The sequence below is a fragment of the Daldinia decipiens genome, assembly GCF_022478715.1.
Source record: "Daldinia decipiens strain CBS 113046 unplaced genomic scaffold F4813scaffold_38, whole genome shotgun sequence".
Classification (NCBI taxonomy): domain Eukaryota; kingdom Fungi; phylum Ascomycota; class Sordariomycetes; order Xylariales; family Hypoxylaceae; genus Daldinia; species Daldinia decipiens.
Window position 1 is genome coordinate 77,600 of NW_026054581.1, and position 21,080 is coordinate 98,679.

Here is a 21,080-nt window from a genome sequence, read left to right on the forward strand (position 1 = left end):
TCTAAAAGGTAAAGATTGCGATTCTCATATTATCGTGAAGTATGTAATTTGGGTCAAATCTAGAATAGCGTCATGACTATAGCTTCGTAATCAAACATGTCTCTCCTGCATGGTTACCAGAGCTAATTGACTCATAAAAACCTCTATAATGTCCAAGCCAACACACCTCGAGCCGTCCGAGCTGGGCACCAAGGAATAGTATGCCCGCCCATCTATTCTCCTCCAATCATGAACCCTCCCCTGCTCTCCAGCTCAACCATCTAACGCCAAAACAAACCAACAGCTGGGACAACCTCTACACAGCCGAAATCTCCAACCACGCGCATAACCCCGCCGACACCGGCACCGTCTGGTTCGACGACTCGGACGCCGAAGCCAAGGTCATCGACTTCCTCTCCGACCCCGAGCTACATCTCTCCACAGAAGAATCCTCCTTCCTCGACCTCGGCACCGGCAACGGATCTCTCCTCTTCGGCCTGCGCGATGCCGGCTGGCAAGGACGTATGCAAGGCGTAGACTACTCGCGCCAAAGCGTCGAGTTCGCGCGGCGCATTGCGGAGTCGCGGTCACAAGACCCGGATACCGAAAGCGAAAGGCCGGTCGAGTTCCGCGAGCACGACATCCTTCAAACGCCGGCCTCTGCGCTCTTGGCTGATGCGCAACAACCGCGGGGCTGGGACGTCGTACTGGATAAGGGCACCTTCGATGCGATATCGTTGTCGTCAGAGACGGACCCTGTGAGCGGGCGTCGTGTTAGTGAATCCTATAGAGCGCGGGTTGCGCCTCTCGTGCGCGACGAGGGCTTATTTCTCGTCACGAGCTGCAACTGGACCGAAGAGGAGCTGAAGAGCTGGTTCGAGGGTGCTAGGAAGGAAGGAAAGGACGATGGAGACGCGAGAGGGTGGCGCTTCGACCTAGTCGGTAGGGTCGAGTACCCTAGCTTTAGTTTTGGCGGCGTAAAGGGACAAACCATTAGTAGTTTATGCTTCAAGAAAGTTAGGGATACTTAAAATTAACACGGGCAGTACAAACATAGACGTAGGAGTGCATTAACCTAGGAAAGATACCCCAGTAGAGTACAATTAGAAGGATGGAACAGCATTACTACAAACCTGTTCGACTGAGATCTATTAAACTGATCATGCTCTTTTTTTCGTCTTTTATCATACACATATCAGGCAGCTTCCAAAACAAGAGCGCCGGTTCGGGGCTCATGGCTCGAAGCCCTTCTATAGAAGTTTGTGCGGCTTTAAAGTCCTACGGGCCTCGATGTCGAGTAGGGCACAACCCTCCAAAAAATGCATTTGACGACTGTGTGCGTGCTTCCCATACATCTACTCTACGGACCCTCAAAATTTCACTTTCTGAAGGACCCTTGCACGAACTGACGCTGGACAATCCGAGACGGCCATCTCGCGAGAGATGAAACTAGGACACTCTAGTACATGGCTGCATGTTGAAAGAGTTCTCTTCAATCTTTCGTCTACGGCGATGTGTTCATAGGCTCCCCACCCATTCCGGGAATTCCTGCTACCGCTGTCGTCGCAAAGTAGCGCACGTCCACGTCGTCGTCCTTCTGCAGCTTCTCCAGGCTCGGCAAGATGCGCTGCTGGATGAGCTCGGTTGCCCGAGGAGATGGCGTGGTCGTTGTCGTTCCCGCCTTCTCCAGACTGTAGACGGTACCCTCTTCGGGAAGTCGTTTTAAGACGTCGATGAGCACGGCGTACGTCTTCGCCACGTTGAAGCGTATATTGGGAATCTCGTCCGCCACAAGCTTTTCCAGCATAGGCAAAATCGACTTTCCAATCACGTCCAAGCTGACAACGGTCGCGAGAGTCTACTGCTGGTTAAAATCTATAAAGAGCACTGGAAAATGACAAGCAAACTTACCGAGATAGCGAAGCAAGTCGTCATCCGGTATAGATAGTTAGGATGAGAGCCCATAGCCATCACCTTCGGGATGATAGCTTCGCTAGCCCACTCGACTCCGAACACTTCCGTGAGCTTCTTCAGGTTGTGAGTGGCAGCCTCTCGGATCGAGAAGACCGTATCCCCTAGCCAGCCCATGCACAACGAGCTCAGTTTCTCGTCGAAGAACTGGACACCGAGCTGACTGGCAAGGAGCGGGATATACTCGATGATAGCAAGTCGTACTCTCCATTGCTTATCTTCGGCGAGCTGCACGATCGCGGGCAGGAGAGACTGGGAGAGGAGGTCGATACCGATGACTGATAACGTTAACAACGCGAGCTTCTACGGGGTCTTGCCAGAGTATATACCTTGGTTGACGAGTTCGAGTTTCGAGATGATATGTAAACGAACTTCGGGAAACTCGTCCTTCAACATCTGCAAGAACATTGGAAGGAGGTGGTCGATAGTTCTAATAAAGGTCAATGGCTAGGATCCTAAGATTTAGCAGATGGGCTTACTCTTGCTTGCCCAGAATCGGGGCTAGACCGCTGATCTGCGTGCCTAGAGCGGCGCGGACGTGCTGTGACGTGTCGGAGACTAGGTCTTCGATGGAGCTCATGATATCGTTGAGCAGCGTAGTCCTATCGACTAGAGTGCAGAAGCCGGGGATCTGGCCGGCGATGGCAGTCCTAACTTCGGCCTCGTTATCCTTCAGTAGCTTGACAAACGAGGGTACTAGGTCTCGAGTGACCACCTCTTCGTCTACAGCTTTCGCAATCTGCGTTGCCTGCCATTAGCCTGGACTATACAAAACATGAAGCAAGGGAGGGGATCGATACCTTTTCAAACCTATCAGCAATCATGTATCGAACCCTCCAGCTCTTATCTTCTATCAAATTTCGTAACGACGTAAGCAAAACGCCATGGCTGCCCTGCTGCTCCTTGGGCACAACCTCGGCGATAGAAATCAGAATCTCTACTGTCAATAATCGCACGCTGTCCTGGTCATCCTGCGCGAGGTGCTGGAAAAGGGGTATCATCTCCTCCACAACGATAGCCGCGGGCATTTCCTTCACGAACTTGGCCATGTTGGTGGCGGATTGTCTTCGCACCATGGGGGTTTCATCATGTACTAGGTGGCCAAACTGTTGGCGAAGCTGTTCTTGGACGGGGGGAGACACCTTGGAGTAAGGAGCTGTGAAGAGGCCGCATCCGGATACCTTGGAGGTAAACCAGTCCGCCTTTGATAGTCGGATAGTAAGAGGGATGAAATACTCTTCGACCTGTTGGGGTGATAGCTCGCTGCAGATCTTGTTGAGGGACTCGACGGCCTGCGAGAAATAGTTAGCAGATGGCGATAAGGATTCCCGCGAGGCTGTATGGACGGACCTTATCCCGGACGACGGGCTCTTCGATGGCTGCGAGGTTCTCGAGGGGGGAGAGGAGGACGTGGCCGTATTGGGGCCCGCCTACGTATTCGATGAAGCTGCCCAGCTCCTCGCTTAGGGCTACGAGAACTTCATCCTCGTCTTCGACCGACTCTGATGCTGATGTTAGATTATGGTTTGGCTTAGAGGCTGGGGTCGGTATCTGACCATCTAGAAAGGGAATGAGTTCGTCACGAGTGCGCTCGGGACCTAAAGCAAGCGCGATTGTCGATAGACGATGGATGGCGTTCAATCGGAGCAGAACGTCGTCGTGCTGATAGCAAGGTTAGAGGATGAAGTTCTAATACGTGGTGATATATGGGCTGGGGTCACCGCCTCACCTTTAATTCGTCTATGAGCACGGCGATAGGGTACAGCTCATCGTTCGCATTTGGCGCGTCAGCCATGGCGAAGTGTAATTATGCAGTAGTAAAAAAGGTGGTGAAGGCGTTGAGGCCGGCAAGTTGAGAACCGGCTTGGGGGTCTGGGAGTGCGCTTGCTAGATCGCGTGGGCGTGGGCGTGGGCGTGGGAGTGGGCGGTCTGGTGGAGTGATGCAATGAGTTAGGTCGATGTCAGGTCAATTTGGCGACTTGGAGACGAAACCGGGCAGAGATCAACTATCGCTAGTGCTCCGATAGCCCAAAAAATATATGTTGGATAGGTTGGATAGGCGGAGCGGTAAAATTGTAAAATTGATGAGTCGTCTACGGGTGGTCTTCAGTTCGCCGTGGATCGTGGATCAGGTCTTCCAAATTAGATCATCGAGGGGTATCATGGGAAGGTCGCTTTGGTGGATAGGATTGTGTTGTGACCAAGAGAAAGATGCTTTTGGTGGAAATAGGTTTAACGCGGGCTAGAGCTACTATGTACTTTGATATTGTACCATAATTTTGTACCGGACTGCACCTACTTCAGGTATTATCAGGCATGGGGCAGGTAAAGGTAAGTGAGGTAAATGAGGCAACAACGGGGGCTTGCCTTGACTAGCTGTTCTTAGTTCTGAAAATATTGTGGCTTATGCGTTGTTTGGTCCTGTCTGGCCTGCTGGCTTGAGATAATGATGGAAATCTCTGCCCGGGTGCCATAGATGCCCCACATATCGTTTTTGTTCCCTAGGTACCTACATACATGTATGTTGTGTTCATCATGCTACGTACATAGGTACTAGGTACCTTGGAATTATGTACGTTAGGTACATGCACTTCCCCGCCCTAAATTCGACAGTGCTGTTACGCATTGCACCCCTGGCTCTTCTTTTACCTTTATTTTAAGGACCTTATCAGCTTCATATTTTGGGTAGGCCATAGGTACCTACCTTATGTAATTTCCTGTGTACCTCCGATGCTTTAGTTACGTTTCCTATTTTCATAAAGGTGTCTTATTTGAAAGCACAGCCGTCTTTTAATTATTACCATCTAAATCGTATCAAGTTAGTGCTCATGTACATTTTAGGCTTGTATAGCGTAGCTCAGCGTTGGGCTGCGTATCGAACATGTTCACTGTGTGGCCGAACGCAGTAAACGAAAGCAGTGATGTCACTTTCTCTATTACGGCAGGCGGTTTATGGTCAGACAGCTTTGAATAATTGGTAGCTTACAAAATATGCCTGGCCAAAGGCTTAAACATAAATTAAGCTGATTGGCCGAAGATGATGTATCTGTTGCGCCCAAGGTCATCTAGCAGATAGTGTGACCTCTAGTATTGCACTCGTACCTAAACCTAGGTAGGTAAGATTGTATAGATTAGGTACCTACCTAGGCACTTTAGGTACTTATGTAAGGGCTACCGACTTCAACTCCGGTTTGAATAATATCCCCGCCAAGGTAGGTTGCACACCCGATATTGCATAAAGCATATCTCATGGTGGGGTTGTACAACTGCAACCTAAACAAATTTCCAAAGTCGACGGTGACTCAGGACCGACCAATTCCTCGAAACAACGAATTGCGCAAATATCCCTGGCCTCTAGGCTCTGTTATACCCTCAAAAGGGGCCATATAGAAGATGCCTACCATATCAGTCAATAAATATGACCTCTACGAGGCTCTAGGTCAACAGTTCGTAGCATTCGACCCCTCCACGACCCTGAATATTACCAATATTACCCCACTAACACACCGTCGTCCAGGTTCACCACCGCCGAGTTCGAAGAGCTATGTTTCGAGTTTGGTATCGAGCTAGACGAAGATACGGAGAATGAAGAGAGACCTGTCGTGGATGGCGTTCAAGAACCTCCCCAGCTAAAGATCGAGATCCCCGCCAACCGATATGACTTGCTCTGCTTCGAGGGCATAGCCCTTATGCTCAACATCTTCCGGGAAAGGCAACCTACTCCCAATATCAGATTAATCCAGCCCGTCTCCGGGAACATGCATACCATCACTGTCCTTGAGGATACTATGAAAGTGCGGCCGCTGGTCGGTGGCGCCATCTTGCGCAATGTCAAGTTCACCCAGAAGAACTATGATTCCTTCATCGCCCTTCAAGACAAGCTACACCAGAACCTCGCCCGCCAGCGTACGCTAGTCGCCATCGGAACTCACGACTTGGATACCATCAAGGGACCCTTCACGTACGAGGCGCGACCGCCGCAAGAAATTGTCTTCACGCCCCTCAACCAGACCAAGCAGATGAACGGAGAGGAACTGATGGCTTTCTACGAGAAGGATAAGAATATAGGTAAATACTTGCACATCGTCCGGGACAATTCGGTTTACCCCGTCATCTACGACGCGAATAGGGTAGTCTGCTCGCTGCCGCCCATCATCAACAGCAACCATTCCAAGATTTCTCTCAACACCAAGAACGTCTTTATAGAATGTACGGCAACGGACCAGACCAAGCTGGAAATTGTCGTCAACATGATGGTCGCAATGTTCTCCGTCTATGCCGAGGAGCCCTTCACCGTCGAGCCTATCAAGGTCATATCCGACCACAACGGCCAGACCCGGATATCACCCAACCTAACACCACGAACAACCACTGTCGAGGTCGACTACTTGAACGGTTGCCTTGGCCTCTCCGAGTCTGCCGAGAACATCAGCAAGCTCCTCTCGAAGATGGCTCTAGCCGCTAAGCCCTCGAGCGAGGACCCGGACGCCCTGATAGAAGTCACGATACCGCCGACGCGCGCCGACATACTCCAAAGATGCGATATCATGGAAGATCTCGGCATCGCATACGGATTCAACAAGCTTCCCAGGATGACCGTGACCAAGACGGTTGGCGCGCCCCTGACCCTCAACAAGCTAGCCGACATCGTGCGCCTCGAGTCCGGCATGGCGGGCTGGTCCGAGGTCATGCCCCTGATCCTATGCAGCCACGACGAGAACTTCGCGTGGCTGAACCGGAAGGACGACGGCACTAAAGCAGTCAGGCTCGCTAACCCCAAGACCGCTGAGTACCAGATCGTGCGCACGTCGCTGCTCCCCGGCTTGCTGAAGACCATCCGCGAGAACAAGGGCGTGGCCCTCCCGCTCCGCATCTTCGAGACTTCGGACGTCGTGTTCAAGGATCCCAGCGCGGAGCGAAAAGCCCGCAACGAGCGCCACTTCGCCGCTGCTTGGTGCGGTAAGGCTTCCGGTTTCGAAGAGGTCCACGGCCTGCTGGACCGCGTCATGGCTATGCTGCGCCAGGCCTTCCTGACCCACGACGAAGGCCTCACCGGCAAGGACATCGACTTCAAAGTCACTCCCCAACACCTGAAGCGCGACGGCTACTGGCTCGAGCCCATCGACGACGAGGCAACTTTCTTCCCCGGCCGCGCTGCTGCCGTCTTCGCCCGCCTAAGCGGCAAGACGGCGCGCATCGGCGAGTTCGGCATCTTACATCCCTCTGTCCTCGAGAACTTCGAGCTCAAGTACCCCGTCAGTACCCTCGAAGTCAATCTCGAGGTCTTCTTATAAAGCGGTGGTAGAACCGAGACGGTACGAGACGAGAAGAGACGGGAGGAAGTTAAGCGAGGGTAGAGAAGAGAAGATAGCTTAGAGTCGCGTGGTGTTGCTATCTGTGTCTGTTTCCCGCGAGGATGAAAGACCAGGGATAAGAAAAGAGGACGCAGTTAGATGATGCGGGATTTAGGCAAAAACGCCTAGAATAGGTTGGTAGGAAGAATTCCTAGCATGATCCAAAACTTGTAGCTTGGGAATTCCATCATGTGTTTTTTAGTAGTACATAATTCTTTCCGCCAGACTGCCTACCTACTACTTCCTCACAAGACGTACACAGTACAGTAGATAGACCATGGCCGATCTAAACATCAACAACGTTGGTTGCCTTATCCCCATCACGTCATCGTCTCATACCAACTAACAAACCTCTTACCCCATCTAACCTCTTGCCCAAACCAGAACACCCTCCAAGAGCCAAGAGCCAACACCGTCAAGCGAATACTTGTACATAGGTATATATGCGTGACATCAACATACAACGTAACTAGCGTATCGCATCTTCTTTTGTTAATTCTCGTTCGTAGGGCGCCTAGTAGTAACTCTTACAATGCCACACCATAATAATGCCCATATTGTGGCCAGGGAGGAAAACCTCACGATCACGCAATTTCCGTGCTCCCCTTCTCGCTCCCTCTCTCGCTCCCTGTAGGCATATCCGCCATCTCCTGTTCGCCCGATTTCACGCTCGCGTCTTCGCCGACGCTCGCAGCGCTAGAACCCCCGAACATGCCTCGTCCTATATCTAGCCCGGCCACCCCGTCCCTAATCTTAGCGAGATTTGTTGTGAACGCGTTGGGCGTGTCGGCGCTGGCGTTGTGTTTTAGACTTGCCGGGTTAGTTACCGCCCGTTGCTCCGACGTAAGTGCTTCGTGTGCGGATTCCACACCTGTAAGCACGCTCTTGCTTAGAGGTAAGCTTGGCGGTTGGGGACTTTGCGGCGGCCGTGGCGATCTATTTGGAGAGCCCGTGAAGCCACCCGGCATGGATGGCGTTGTGGTGCCTAGGGCGTAGCTGCCGAGCCTCTCGTCCCTCGCCGCAGCTAGATCGAGGTACTCGTTCATCTCCGCATCTGACCTGCCAAAGAGCTGGTGCCACCAGCGCACGTCAGAAAGTTTCGGGAAGATGAGCCTCTCGCGGCCGCTTTGCCGATCGTCAATCGTCGCGTCATAGTCTCGGTTGATAAACTCTGGTTTCCGTGATAGGAAATAGTCCCATACCGACCTCGTCCTCTCGTTCGCTCGGGCGTCTTTGCGGGACTTCTCGTTATTCCATAGGAACGTGCCGTACTGTCCGGCATAGAGGTGGTAGAGGAGTCGCCGCAGGAATCGCTCGTTGAACTCGAAACGATTAGGATGCTGCCGCAAGATCTGGTACGTCGCGTCGAGGAATTGGTGGAAAACAGGGGATATCTCGTTGGGTCGAGTGGCTTCGCTAGCTTCGGGCGTACCTGGTGCCGGTTTCTTGACTTGCGACGGATCGTCGGCTGGCGATGCTACACCGTCGCCGTCCGATTCTGCGTTAGCTTCGCTGCTACGGTTCTTGAAGAATCGCTTTGCGCTCGCGAGCGCATTTTCGAAGGCTTCGCCCGCGCGGCCGTCCGACTCGCCGGGCTGTATCGCCGAACCAGCCAGGGAATCGCGTTCTACAGCAAACCACTTCTCGTGGTTGAGCAAGCCGGAACGTTGTTGGAACATGTGCCCAAAGGATAACCAATCTTTCTCGATTAATACGATAAACCCTTCGATTGTGCGGTAGTAAGGATCTAGCATCAGCTGCGACAGGGCTGATAGCTGGCTAGTACGGTCCCAACCGTCCGAACAGTGGATCAAGACGTGCGAGTGTCTTATACCAACTTGGCGTGCGATCAGGGCCGACCCGTCGAGTATACCGGTAATGTGTTTAAGCCAACCGCTCTTCGCGAGCAGTTCGCGATTAGGAGGGAGGCGAGAGATGTCTCCATCTTTCAAAGCCTCTATAACGGTGTTAAGAGATTCTCTCATGACGTGAATATTCTCGATATTCAGATAGGCTTTCTTAGCGAACTTGTAGTATTCCATATTTTCCGACCCCTTTCCCATTGCCTGCATTACAACTGCGTTGATGGTTGGTCGAGCATCCACGATGAGATTGCTCTGCTGTGCGCCATATACCAACCGCTTTCCTGTTTTCGTATCGTAGTTGCTCTCGTCCCCCGCGATGAGCTCATCCTCGAGGCGTTCGGTTTCTGAAGTTTCCGTATCCAAAGTATCTCGGAGATCCGCATGACTGGACGCTGGGCTGGGCTCCGTCGTGTCCGCTACTGGGGCTTCTATTCCATTAAACTCAACGGTAGCCGAAGCGGAGAAGCACGCGCTGACCAGCTTCTCGTCCTGTATGCTGCGATTCCCCCTGAACCCGACCATAGGCTGAGAACTCCGCGTGATGGAGCAATTATTTAGGGAGTGAAGATATGTCAAGACAGGTATGCGCTGCCTCGATCGGTACGAGCCAGCATACTTGATGACATTGTCGGATATCTTAGAGGGAACGACGAGAAGGCCAGGGTAGGTCGGCGAGAAATTATAATCCTTATTTATTAAGGATATCCTCCATCCTCTATCGACAGACTTGGTGCTGATCCCTTGCCGTCGAAACTCGACTCTCGGATCGTAGATGTTCCATCCGTCGAACGGTTTCTCCAGCTTCAAGGGTTGGTAGCTGAAAGCGTATAGCTTTTCTATCGAACCGAGCCGACAAGTGCGGTTCCGGATGTATTCAAACGCATCCCGCCCCTGTACCTCATCCGAGAAGTTGAAGTTTATAAACATAAAATCGCGACACCGTAGCCGTATCGAGGATGGGCGCCCGGTCGCACTAGGACACGGTCGAAAGATACAGTTGGCAATTATGGGATAGGCGATATAAACCTCGCGAGGTTTTGAGGCGCTCGGTTGTATTGCACTCGGTTGTATTGGTGCTCCATCTGGTTGGGTACTAGGAAAGGAAAATATGATATGGTGTTCCGTAAGATGGAGTTCGCCAGAGTGTCTCTCGCCGCCCCTGATGGCATCGACATTGGGTATCTGTCAGGGTGGAATTAGCAATGGCGAGAGCAAACGGAGACTGCGGAAGAAGCATCTACCTTCTTGACTTGCATCTTGGAAGCTTTGCAAGTGTGGATTTACATCGAAGCAGTCAAAGGCGAGGTGGGACTTGTTGTCGCATTTGCCCAGCGAAGGGAAACTTGAAGGTGCCCGAAAACCCGCAAGGCCTTGGAATTCAGCTTGACAGCTTGACAGCTTTACAGCTTGACAGCTTGACAGCTTGACAGCTCGACAGCTCGACGGGAGGACAGGCTTAGATAAACTACAGCTGATGAAAGAAAAGAACAATTGTTGCTAATGAGTTGGTATGCAAGATTACTACGGCTTAGCCAGCTGCATCGTGGTGTATTGTGAGTTGGCAGCGCATCATATGTTAAAGTCAGCCGTCACATTGTGCAAAGGTTGGTTCGAGGTTGGCCAAGTAGGTGTAGGTGCATTAGCAGATTAGGTAGACGTATAAATTCAGACCTGCCCTGCCAGTGTCACTGGTTACTGGTCACTGGCGACTGGCGCTGCTAGAGCATAAAATATACTTTTTAGCGGCGGGGCAGCTAGAGTTAAACAGTTCAGGGCAAGAGGTATGTACATCTTAGGTAGTACATCTTAGGTACAATACAACGGATCCATCCATCCTAAGGTTCTGCATTACCTAGCACCAAAGAACGAAAAGGCGAGGCTGAGGAATTGGAAATTGGGGAATCGCATGTGGCTGACACCGACGTCACACACGAACTAAAGCAGAAGTGGAGTACGTAAGAGGTACTATGTATTGTACTACATACATATGTATGTACAATGAATAAATACCTAGGCCCGTGCAAATGTACCGCCAAGAATTAGATGCATCGCTTCGGGAATAATTCTTATCGATAACACCTCTCTAATCTAGCACACAATTCTCAACCCTAAGCTAAAAATTAACAGCCAAAATCCAGACAGTGCATCCACCACTGTCCACCATCAATCCCACCACCGCCCCGAATTTTTGTGACGACTGCAAACTCCAACCCGGCAAGCTGAGCAATTCTCTCACCAAGACACCTTTAACTACAGATCGATTCCTAGCAGTCGTCATTCATATCCAACACAACAGTCAAGATGGCCGTCCCGGGTTCTCAAATGTAAGTAGCGCCTTTCCATTCTAATTAGATCGACCTGGCTCCAACATGCTAACTTACCTTCTCTCCGCAGTTCCAAGCGCAGAAAGTTCGTCGCTGACGGCGTCTTCTATGCCGAGCTGAACGAATTCTTCCAGCGCGAGCTTGCCGAGGAGGGCTACTCGGGCGTCGAAGTGCGCGTCACTCCCACCGTCACCGACATCATCATCCGCGCCACCCACACCCAGGAGGTTCTCGGCGAGCAGGGCCGCCGCATTCGCGAGCTCACCTCCCTCATCCAGAAGCGCTTCAAGTTCCCCGAGAACTCGGTGTCCCTCTACGCTGCCAAGGTCCAGAACCGCGGCCTGTCCGCCGTCGCCCAGTGCGAGTCCCTGCGCTATAAGCTCCTCAACGGTCTCGCCGTCCGTCGTGCCTGCTATGGTGTCCTCCGCTTCATCATGGAGAGCGGCGCCAAGGGTTGCGAGGTCGTCGTCTCCGGTAAGCTGCGTGCCGCCCGTGCCAAGTCTATGAAGTTCACCGACGGCTTCATGATCCACTCTGGTCAGCCCGCCCGCGACTTCATCGACAGCGCCACCCGCCACGTTCTCCTGCGCCAGGGTGTTCTCGGTATCAAGGTCAAGATCATGCGCGGCTCCGACCCCGAGGGCAAGGCCGGTCCCTCCAAGTCTCTACCCGACGCCGTCACCATCATCGAGCCCAAGGAAGAGTCTAGCATCGTGACGCCTATGAGCCAAGACTATGGCGCCAAGGCCGCTCAGATCCAGGCTCAGGCCGAGGCTGCTCGCGCCGCCGAGGAGGAAGGCGGCGAGGAGGCTGCCCCCGCTGAGGAATAAAGGATTGAGCAGTCGGTGCTGGACTCTTCAATCTGAACGCTGGGGAAAGAAAAACGGGGGGAACGGAAATGGATGAATTCTAACGAGGAAACGCGGTCTGTCTTTTCTCGAGGGCAAGAGATTCTTCGGCGTCTTTGATCATCATTTGCATTGCAGGGACGGTAAACAACGGATGCTCTATTGTCGATTCTAGGCTAGCTAAACACGGCCTCTACTAGGGAGAGCCGTGGACTGCAAAATAGGTAGCAATCGTCACACAACATATGGAAATCCTGGTGATGAGTGCCATACGTGCTAAAGTAAAATGCATTTTTTTACTAGACGTAATGTAATGAGTATTGATTCATACTTAAAATCTACCATTAATTAGATATTTCAGTTGTGGGCCACTCGATAAAAACGAGGATAATTCACGTTCAATATCCTCAAAATTCGGCGTACACGCACCCTTCTCATTCTCGTAGGATAGGTAACTTGCCTAGCTAATACATGAGCACATAAACTTCCCTCCTCGGTACTAGATATCTACCGTACCATAGTCTGGAGTAGATGTACTTAAAATTCGACACACATCTATGCTGGAGGATGGCGTTCATTAAGTACTCGCCACCTTCTAGCGGTCTACAGGACCTGACAACTTAGGGACGGCTATTCAGAGTCGCTCACTGACCTGTCAACCGTCGGCCCAATTCCGTTTGCCCACCCATCCGGCACCAGATCCGGCACAGTGCAGAAAGGACCATGCCGTTTATCGTCACCTCGCTTTCGCGCGTAGTAATCATACAGAAAAAAAGGGAAGTAAAATAAAGTTGATTCCTCTCAAATTCGATAATGTGGAAGGTATCGGTAGCTTGCTACCATTTCTCGCGCCCCAATGAACCGGAACCGGAACCGGATCCCCTCGCCTCTGCGCCGAATGTGCCGGAGGGTACTTCCAAAGTAACCCGTTTGTTCCCCGAAACGCCGCGGTGAGATAATCCCAACCAAGAACCCAAAAATGATGCTACCTCTAATACTCCTTTAGTGAGCCCGATATTCCCCTTCCCTGGCGGAGGAGAGAAGGGTTACTGCCATTTTACACCCTAAGTTCCAATCTGGAACTAGCAACATGGGAATCCTTAATATGAATCGTGTCCACCCGTGGAATTCGATGATCTAATCTTTCGATGAAGAGCGCCGCCGAATAGGAAAATATACAATGTGATCGTAGAGATGTTGAACAGGGACATATATGAGGACATATATGAGATACTAATCTTCCGATGTGAAGCTAGCTTATTGCTCGGACGATCTCCGGTTCTGAAGTTCGATCGACTCGTGGCCTTTCTTCGAGCGTACAGCTGCGCCATTCCTCCTCGACGACGGTTCGTCGTCGCTATCTTCGGCAAGATCGTTGAGGCTGAAATCTCCTGCCGCTTGTTCCAAGTCGTATGCGCGCATGAGCCCTTCTCTATCGGAATGTCCCCGACTTCCTATGCTTAGCCGCGAGCCGGTACTTCGCCGGGCTTGCATGCTAAGACGCGTCTGCAAACTCGATATCATATCGGTACCAGCGGCATCGGTGCCTTGTCCGGCGAGAATCTTCGTCCCGTTGGGGTCGCGTCGGGATAAGTTCAAGAGATAGACGCCGGTGAAGGTTATGAGAAACCCGCAAAGCAGGGAGAGGGTGTTAACCACGTCGGTAGTGTTGAAGCCGGAGAAGAGGATGAACGAGGCGCAAAGGGTGGCCGTAGTGAAGGTGACATAGTAAAGGGGGTTGACTCTACAAATAAGTTAGCTTCGTTAGTGGATATAGAGTAGGTGGTGGATCATACATCTGGGTGCTGAACTGGCTGAGCGCCTTGTTGAAATAATTCATCTGAGTAAGGATGCAAAGCGCAGTAAGGATCATGAAGACGTAGGTCGAAGCGTGGGTAAACTGGTTGTGGCCTGCGAAAGTAAGCTTCAGCGCAATGCCGAAGGCCTTCACAGACATGACCGATACGGAGCCGACAGTAGAGCAGATCGAAAGGTAGATCAGCGGGTTCTTCTTGCCGTGGAGCGGCGCGATCTTGTAGACCATGACAGTCGCGAAGATAGCCACGACTGCACAGTATAGAAGGAAACCTAGTAGTCTCCATTAGCTCGTGTCTGAGAAGAATCTCCTTGCGCTGGGGTTTAACTCACCGGGCCTAATCGCATAGTTCAGGATTTGGTCGATGGTCTGGATGTCCTCGTCGGGAGGCGCATGGAGGACGATGATAATAGCACCTAACAGGCAGATAGCACAACCAAGCTTTCCCAAAGTTCCCAATTCCTCTTTCAGGAAGTATGATCCCAGAACGGCTCCGATTAGGACAGATAGAGCGCCCAGAGGCGTCACTAGAATGGCTGGAGCAAAGGCATATGCGGCGAAGTTGCAAATCTCTCCCGTAATCACTTCGAAGAATGGTTCGTCAGTTTGCTAATTTACCAACAACTTTAATGGGGAAATTCTTACTGGTTGCCATCCCAGCCCACCATAAGGGGTTTCTTAAGTAGATGTAACCTTCGCCGGAGAAGCCATGCTTTTCTTCTGCTTGTATCAATCCCTACGTCGTATTAGAACGGACTCTCTCGACAAAGATCGAGGCACAGCTTAGCGCCGACTTCTTTGGGTTACGGTACCTTCTTCGTTATTACAAAACTCGTGCCTATAAGATGGGATGGTGTTAGTTGATGCATCCTGCAAGTACGCTATCTTCTCGCACTCGTGGGACGTACCGATGGCTAAACTTGATGAGATAGCTAACGCCAGTCCGATGTATCTATTCAAGAATTCAAGTCAGTCCATTGTGGTCGAAGATAGCAGCTCGCGGCGTAGGCTATAGAGCCCATTGTCACGGCGGCGGGCCTCGGGGGTTTATCCGTACTTCTCGTCTAGCATCATCATTGCGATGGATCTACGGCCGCGACAGGAATCGCAGCGTCTAGTGAAAATGGAGGGGGGTAATGGTGGAAAACAGAATTGAGGTCGTCGCAAGAGTAGATAGATAGCTCGCGCCGGGCGAGGGCAAGCAACGGAAGGGAGTGATCAGGTGGACCGATTTGCGCTTCGATCAGCGGAGATGCCACGAATACCCGAAGGGAATGATCGAATCGGTTGCGCGCCTAGTCGAAAAGGCCGGTGGCTGAGGGTCGCACGTTTGAAGCGTCGCTTAGTAGATGGAAACCGAGAGGCACCCGTAGACGTGGACAGTGTATAGGAACGATACGAGAGAATAAGCTTTTTTTTTCTTTTTAAAAGAACGAATGCTATTTCGTAGCGGGTTGGGGTGAGGATTAGAATTCGGGGGTTCGTAGTGATTCGTAGTGATTTACAGCGGAGTTGTGAAAGCTTGATCTCTCTCTTTGACCTTTGACTTGCAACATTGGAACTGCAACTCGAAGTGGGAGCAATGGGGTTTCAGAGAAAAAGTACGGGGTACTTCCAGGGAGGTTACTTAGGTACATGTGTAGGTTAGCCGCTTGGAGATGCCCCAAACCAATATGATGTACCTAGCCACCCTGGTTCTGCCGTGCGTAGGGGCGTCATCGTCCGTTTACTGTACATACCTAGTAATTAGAGATGCGCTAACCGAAGTTTAAGCCCCGTATTTCGATCTTAGTATGCACTTAGCCTGCCTAAGTGAGAGTTTAACCCGTGCCTGACTAGGTACATGTACGCAATCAGATGTACGGATTACCAGATGTACCTATTCCGTACATGATTAGGTATTCAGCACCTTGATAAGGTTCTTCCCAAGAATATCGAGATTCACTCTACTACCATACTACCAAAAGGTAGTCTGATCTGATGGATTAATTACCAATGGATGAATTAAATGGGCTAAATGACACAAGCTAAAAGGTACTCGAGACAAGCCGGAATAAACATATTTTCGGGTCTGTGGCGGATCCTAAATGTATCTTAGACGTATTACATAGTATCTTGAAACCTTCTTAGACAGAATTTAACCCACACCTAAGAACCTTGGAAGCTTGTACTTCTCTTAGAAGACCCACAAAGCCGAGGCTGTGCCTCCCCTTGCACCCGCAGAACACGTACGCAAGAACCTGAGCGCTCATAGCGTTCGATGCCCCGATTAACCGATTAGTCTAGGGGGGGGATCTGGATATTAAAACGGAAGAACGGTTGAACCCATTCACCGCAGTGGAACTCGGAACTGGAATCTAAAACATACCTCTTCCCTGCTTCTTAACTGTACTTAATCCTGACTAGGTATTTCCTGTTCCTGAAGGCCGATCATCTCCAATCTGATCCATCCCTCTATTAACCTCTATTAATTGAATACCCAATTAGGTCTTAATATTGAAGAGACTGGATACCAAATGCCAGTTTTGGATCCGACTTTGTCTGACTTGTACATATAACTAGGTTAACCCATTTTGATATTTCATTATAAGGAGGCATTATAATATGCTGACTGCAGAAACGCCTTCGTGAGATATAATCAACTACCTAACTACCTACCTATGCAAGTAGTCCAAGATTCATATTAGACATAACGACGCGTCTCCACCTTACTCTTCTACAATTTTTTTCGTTCCCGTCTCAAGCGAGTCGCCATATCACAACCACTTATACGTAATACTAGAAACAACCTCCTCGTGAACATAGGTGTAACGTATATTGCTACGGAATCGGCGATTGCATTATCAAAACCTAAGAGATCCCCAACTCAGCTATAGCAACGCAAGGCATTGTCTATCCAGCTGCTCAAGGTTTCAACTCGACTGGATTAAAATTGCCATTGTAGCTCAAGCTTCCTTCCACAATACACCTGCGACGCGACATGAAATCTTGACTCTTCTGTGGGCAGTCATATATTAGCAGCCACGTCGTGCTGCTTCCTATTTATGACATTTGTACCGGAATTTCCATAGATTTTCCCTTGCCGAAACTCCTAAATATCTCCGGGACCTTGTATCCTTTTACACGGTGCACACCTCTCGCCGCGAACAGCTGATGAGCGCCGCGGGTATCAGAAAAGAAAAGGGGCCAAACAAAAATTCGAAGTAGAGGAGTCCTCGTCACCGTCTCGTTACGTGACGAAGCCGTTTCGCGTATCCTTACGAGCTGTTCGTCTTTCGTTATTAAAGTAAACTTACCATTAAGAATGCTAAACCGTTTTTAGCACCCCTCGTACCTGTATATTAGTATGCTGGAATCAAATCACGTCCCGTCGGGAACAGAATCGCGTATCTGTAGGTTGACTGCAAATATGCAAATTCGACATCAGCTCATTAGTGATGTGTTCGAATGTATTGCATGTCGGAAGGGGGAAACAGAAATAAAGAGAAAATCGGGTTGGAAAGTTCGGAGAAATCATGACGGACGACGACGCTTGACATCTGGAGTAAGTTAGCAGGATAGCCAATATGTTAGTGTTCAAAGTCGATCACGTACCGCTACGTTCAGTTACGCCCTCGTCTAGGTCAGAATCTGACCGAGCGCGCTTCCCAGATACCGGTGACACTTGTACCGTTGCCTTGGGGGCTGTAACAGGTGCGTCCTGGGCATCCTCATCTTCTGACTCCCATGTGATCTCGTCATTGATAGGCACCTTAAGGGTTGCCGACACGCTGATACCACTGTTGGATGTGGCATCGTTGCCACCCACAATCTCATCTCCGTCATCATCCGAGTAGTCGATCTCGTCTTTATCGTCGCCGTTCAGCGTGGCAGTGGCACTGGTAATGTCGGAGCTGGGGGCATCGGCTGTTCCGTTAATCGGTGATGGATGCTGGTTGGGATCACTACGTTCGGCAGCGGTAAGGGCATCATGCTCGTTCTGAATCTCATCTGTACGATCGTGCGGGGAGCCGTTTGCTTGTTGATCTTGAAGTTGGTGAATGTTAGTAACTATTTGCAAATGCTCAAAAGACCGGAGTTCAGGAATGAAAAAGTGTTGTTCGGTAGGAGAAATTGTCGGCGGATCTATATTGCTCTTGCCTAGCTCGTACTCGAAAGGCTGGTCAGCCCCGATGGCACTACCGGGTGAGGCTGATTTCAAGCTGTCGAGTTGCCAACTGGCTTCCATTCCCATAATTTCAACCGCAAAGCAATCATCGCATATGCAGGTTTTAGTTCTAGTACAACCGGTGGGGACCGAGGGGTTGAAAAGAGAAGTGTGAGAATTACCCTGCTTCGTTGATGAAAGGTCTAGTTCGTCATCGGAGAAGTCGATTAAGCCGTCCGCTGTGGTCGCATCGGCACTCGCGTCTGCATTGTTATCGGCGTTTTCTCCAGCTTCATCAGCCTCGTCGGCCTCGTTAGCTGCATCGGCTGCGTCGGCTTCAACTGCTTCGCCTGCTGGGTCTTCAGTATTTGTACCTATGGCCGAACCATGTACCGAGGGTGAATTAGGCTCGTCGTTATTCTCGACTTCTCCTGCTTCACCTTGGTCGGCTTCATCTTCCACAGCACCACTTTCTTCATAGTCATAGGCCTCATCATCTTCTTCCCCAGAGGGCAAGGCGTACGGGGAGTGACTGTCAAAATCGCCAGCTTCCTCGCCATCAATCGGCGTCTCTTCTCGATAAATGGCAATTTCTGAAAGGCCACGGCCAGAATCTGCGCTATCTCGAAGCGCTATAAAGCGCTGCCTACAATTAGGCCTTACCATAAGATACGTGTAGAGGTCTGGCGGCGGTTCCAACCCGTCATTTTTTACCAATCTATCATAAAGACCAAGAATGTCACCAAACGTGAACTTTTCAAGTATATCAGCTGTAGAGGACTATGACATAAATTAGCTTCTATGAGGTTTAATATGGGGTCGTAGTTGAACATACCTCAGAGAACTCAAGTCCCAGGCCATCTACGTGCATGACCAACTCATCCAGAGGAGAAAGCTCGTCTGAAATAACATCCCGCAGGCTGGATAACAATTGGCCGAGGGGAAGCTCTAACGCTGCCATATCACTCAAAAAGTACTTGTTAGGATCATCGGCTTCGGACTTAGCGAATAGCCTGTAATCCGTATTACCGTACGAGATATACATCTCATGGCGCGCAGCAACAGAGAGGGGGTGTTCTACAGCGGCATCAGTGGCACTAGGGGTTTTCTCTTGATCGCCAGTAACGGCTGCTTCGGGGTCTTCGTACTCGGCATCCTGCTCATCAGGCTGACTTTGCGTCTCATCGGCATCAGGGGCTCTAGTCTCTTCTTTACTGTAGGATTGATTACTAGATTCATGGTCATTGGCAGACTCTTCATGTGAGTCACTGCCTAGCTGATGCTCAGTATCCCCTAAGTCGGCTGGATCCTGTTGGTCTACCTGCTCCTGTTCTTGTCCAGCGGGATGTTCTGCCACGGATCCTTGATCAGATGCTACAGGAGCAGAAGGCTGTTCTCCATGCTGAACGGAATTACCGTCGTCATCGTCACTATCGTATCCAATTTCAGATGCATCATCGCCGCTAGCTTGATGTTTGACATCTGAGTGGGTTTCGTAGATATTGTTACCTTCACTGGCTTGTCCATCTGAGTGGGTATCATTACTCTTATGCTCGTGTTGCTCAACAGCAGGCTCCTTTGTGGACTCTTGGAGGCTAGCATCAGCAGATACATTTTGCTGTTCGTCGTTTGCACTCTGCACCCTGCCTTGTGATTCAATAGTGTTATTCTCACCGACATCAAGAGCCTCTGCATTGTCGCCTTCGGTCACAACCACTCCCAAGTCTTGAGAGGCTACGTCGACCCCTACAAGAATTTCATCGTCTGGAAGCAGATCGTTGTCTGTTACGTCAATTGTGCCAACATCGACCTGACCGATTTCTGCTTCGTCGGGCTTGCTAATGGAGTACGCTGGTGCTTCTAACCAGCCATCTTGGCCATTACCAGCATTCTCAGTGCTGGCATTGGCATTACCAACGTCAGTGGTTTCGACTATGTCGATTTCAACAACGGGCTCAAAATTCTCTTCATGGGCGGCAGTCTGTTGCCATAGATTCTCGTCAGGGTCGCCAAGGTCGATCTCGATATCGTTAGAAGCTGCTGCCACCTCGTTATTCTCAATGTCATCGGCATCTATCATACCGTACGACGCATCATCCCCCTCGGCCATCAGCTCATCTCTCGTATCTGAGTTGAAGTTTGGAATCTCCTGGACTTGATCAAAATCTGCAAGCTCCATGTCCTCATCAATCTGTCCGACTGCAAAATCTAGATCTATGTCGATGTCTTCCCCAAACCCAGCATGACCGAAATCGGTTGTTATCTCCATTTCTTCCCCAGGCATTGTGTATAGAATGCTTGGATACAAGGCTATCTGCAGGGAATCTATGGCAGAACCTAATAGAGAAATGTCCCTAGAAAGGGAATAGTATTATTCTCGAATGTATCAAATTGGTATACCACGTAGGTTATCCAGTATCCAGTTTCTTGGTAAGGAGGCAGAAAATGGCAAGTCTGTATCGAACAAAGCAGCTCGGGAAGTCGGGGTGAAGACTGTCTATTTCCGGAAAGAAAGGGATTGTAAACTTCACTTGCTTGATGATCGCCAGAGCCTACCCTCAAGTCTACAATAATTCGTCGCAATAGCTTCGCAAACGCGGGGCACAAGATGTCGTCAAAAACTTGATGGCCTGGCGGTTTGCCACTACTTTTTAACGTGTTTCGAGGCCCTGCTATGCTGTGTATCCGGACTAAAGGGTTGTCGATTGGTGGTGAACGGCGTGTACAATGCAAATAGTTTGTGTAAAAGTAAGAATCATTTGTGGTAACCGAAAGT

At 50.5% G+C, this 21,080-nt stretch overlaps 6 protein-coding genes across 6 annotated transcripts; 3 read left to right on the top strand and 3 right to left on the bottom strand.

Annotated features, from left to right (window-relative positions):
- Positions 1 to 148: 148 nt before the first annotated feature.
- Positions 149 to 1,010, top strand: F4813DRAFT_382724 (S-adenosyl-L-methionine-dependent methyltransferase; the record flags this gene model as incomplete). Its single annotated transcript, XM_049245849.1, has 2 exons — positions 149 to 198; positions 284 to 1,010. The coding sequence occupies 2 exons, from the start codon at positions 149 to 151 to the stop codon at positions 1,008 to 1,010; spliced, it is 777 nt and encodes a 258-aa protein (XP_049096242.1).
- Positions 1,011 to 1,080: 70 nt separating this feature from the next.
- On the bottom strand, positions 1,081 to 3,867 carry F4813DRAFT_211018 (armadillo-type protein). The gene is made up of 8 exons (XM_049239671.1): positions 3,680 to 3,867; positions 3,507 to 3,612; positions 3,301 to 3,452; positions 2,751 to 3,242; positions 2,430 to 2,698; positions 2,280 to 2,380; positions 1,891 to 2,228; positions 1,081 to 1,837 (listed from the first exon to the last, which is right to left on the bottom strand). Exons 1-8 carry the CDS (start codon positions 3,743 to 3,745, stop codon positions 1,484 to 1,486), a joined length of 1,878 nt encoding a protein of 625 aa, XP_049096243.1. The 5' UTR covers positions 3,746 to 3,867; the 3' UTR covers positions 1,081 to 1,483.
- Positions 3,868 to 5,088: 1,221 nt separating this feature from the next.
- On the top strand, positions 5,089 to 7,566 carry F4813DRAFT_211281 (phenylalanyl-tRNA synthetase beta chain). The gene is made up of 2 exons (XM_049239674.1): positions 5,089 to 5,396; positions 5,468 to 7,566. Exons 1-2 carry the CDS (start codon positions 5,344 to 5,346, stop codon positions 7,242 to 7,244), a joined length of 1,830 nt encoding a protein of 609 aa, XP_049096244.1. The 5' UTR covers positions 5,089 to 5,343; the 3' UTR covers positions 7,245 to 7,566.
- On the bottom strand, positions 7,567 to 10,643 carry F4813DRAFT_211287 (phosphatases II). The gene is made up of 2 exons (XM_049239675.1): positions 10,411 to 10,643; positions 7,567 to 10,351 (listed from the first exon to the last, which is right to left on the bottom strand). Exons 1-2 carry the CDS (start codon positions 10,423 to 10,425, stop codon positions 7,889 to 7,891), a joined length of 2,478 nt encoding a protein of 825 aa, XP_049096245.1. The 5' UTR covers positions 10,426 to 10,643; the 3' UTR covers positions 7,567 to 7,888.
- A 589-nt stretch (positions 10,644 to 11,232) lies between these two features.
- F4813DRAFT_371234 (ribosomal protein S3) lies at positions 11,233 to 12,989 on the top strand. Its single transcript, XM_049244595.1, has 2 exons — positions 11,233 to 11,493; positions 11,564 to 12,989. The coding sequence occupies exons 1-2, from the start codon at positions 11,471 to 11,473 to the stop codon at positions 12,321 to 12,323; spliced, it is 783 nt and encodes a 260-aa protein (XP_049096246.1). The 5' UTR covers positions 11,233 to 11,470; the 3' UTR covers positions 12,324 to 12,989.
- On the bottom strand, positions 12,967 to 15,801 carry F4813DRAFT_371278 (DUF803-domain-containing protein). The gene is made up of 7 exons (XM_049244596.1): positions 15,215 to 15,801; positions 15,066 to 15,109; positions 14,970 to 14,995; positions 14,803 to 14,893; positions 14,490 to 14,741; positions 14,138 to 14,429; positions 12,967 to 14,085 (listed from the first exon to the last, which is right to left on the bottom strand). Exons 1-7 carry the CDS (start codon positions 15,232 to 15,234, stop codon positions 13,599 to 13,601), a joined length of 1,212 nt encoding a protein of 403 aa, XP_049096247.1. The 5' UTR covers positions 15,235 to 15,801; the 3' UTR covers positions 12,967 to 13,598.
- Positions 15,802 to 21,080: the final 5,279 nt, after the last annotated feature.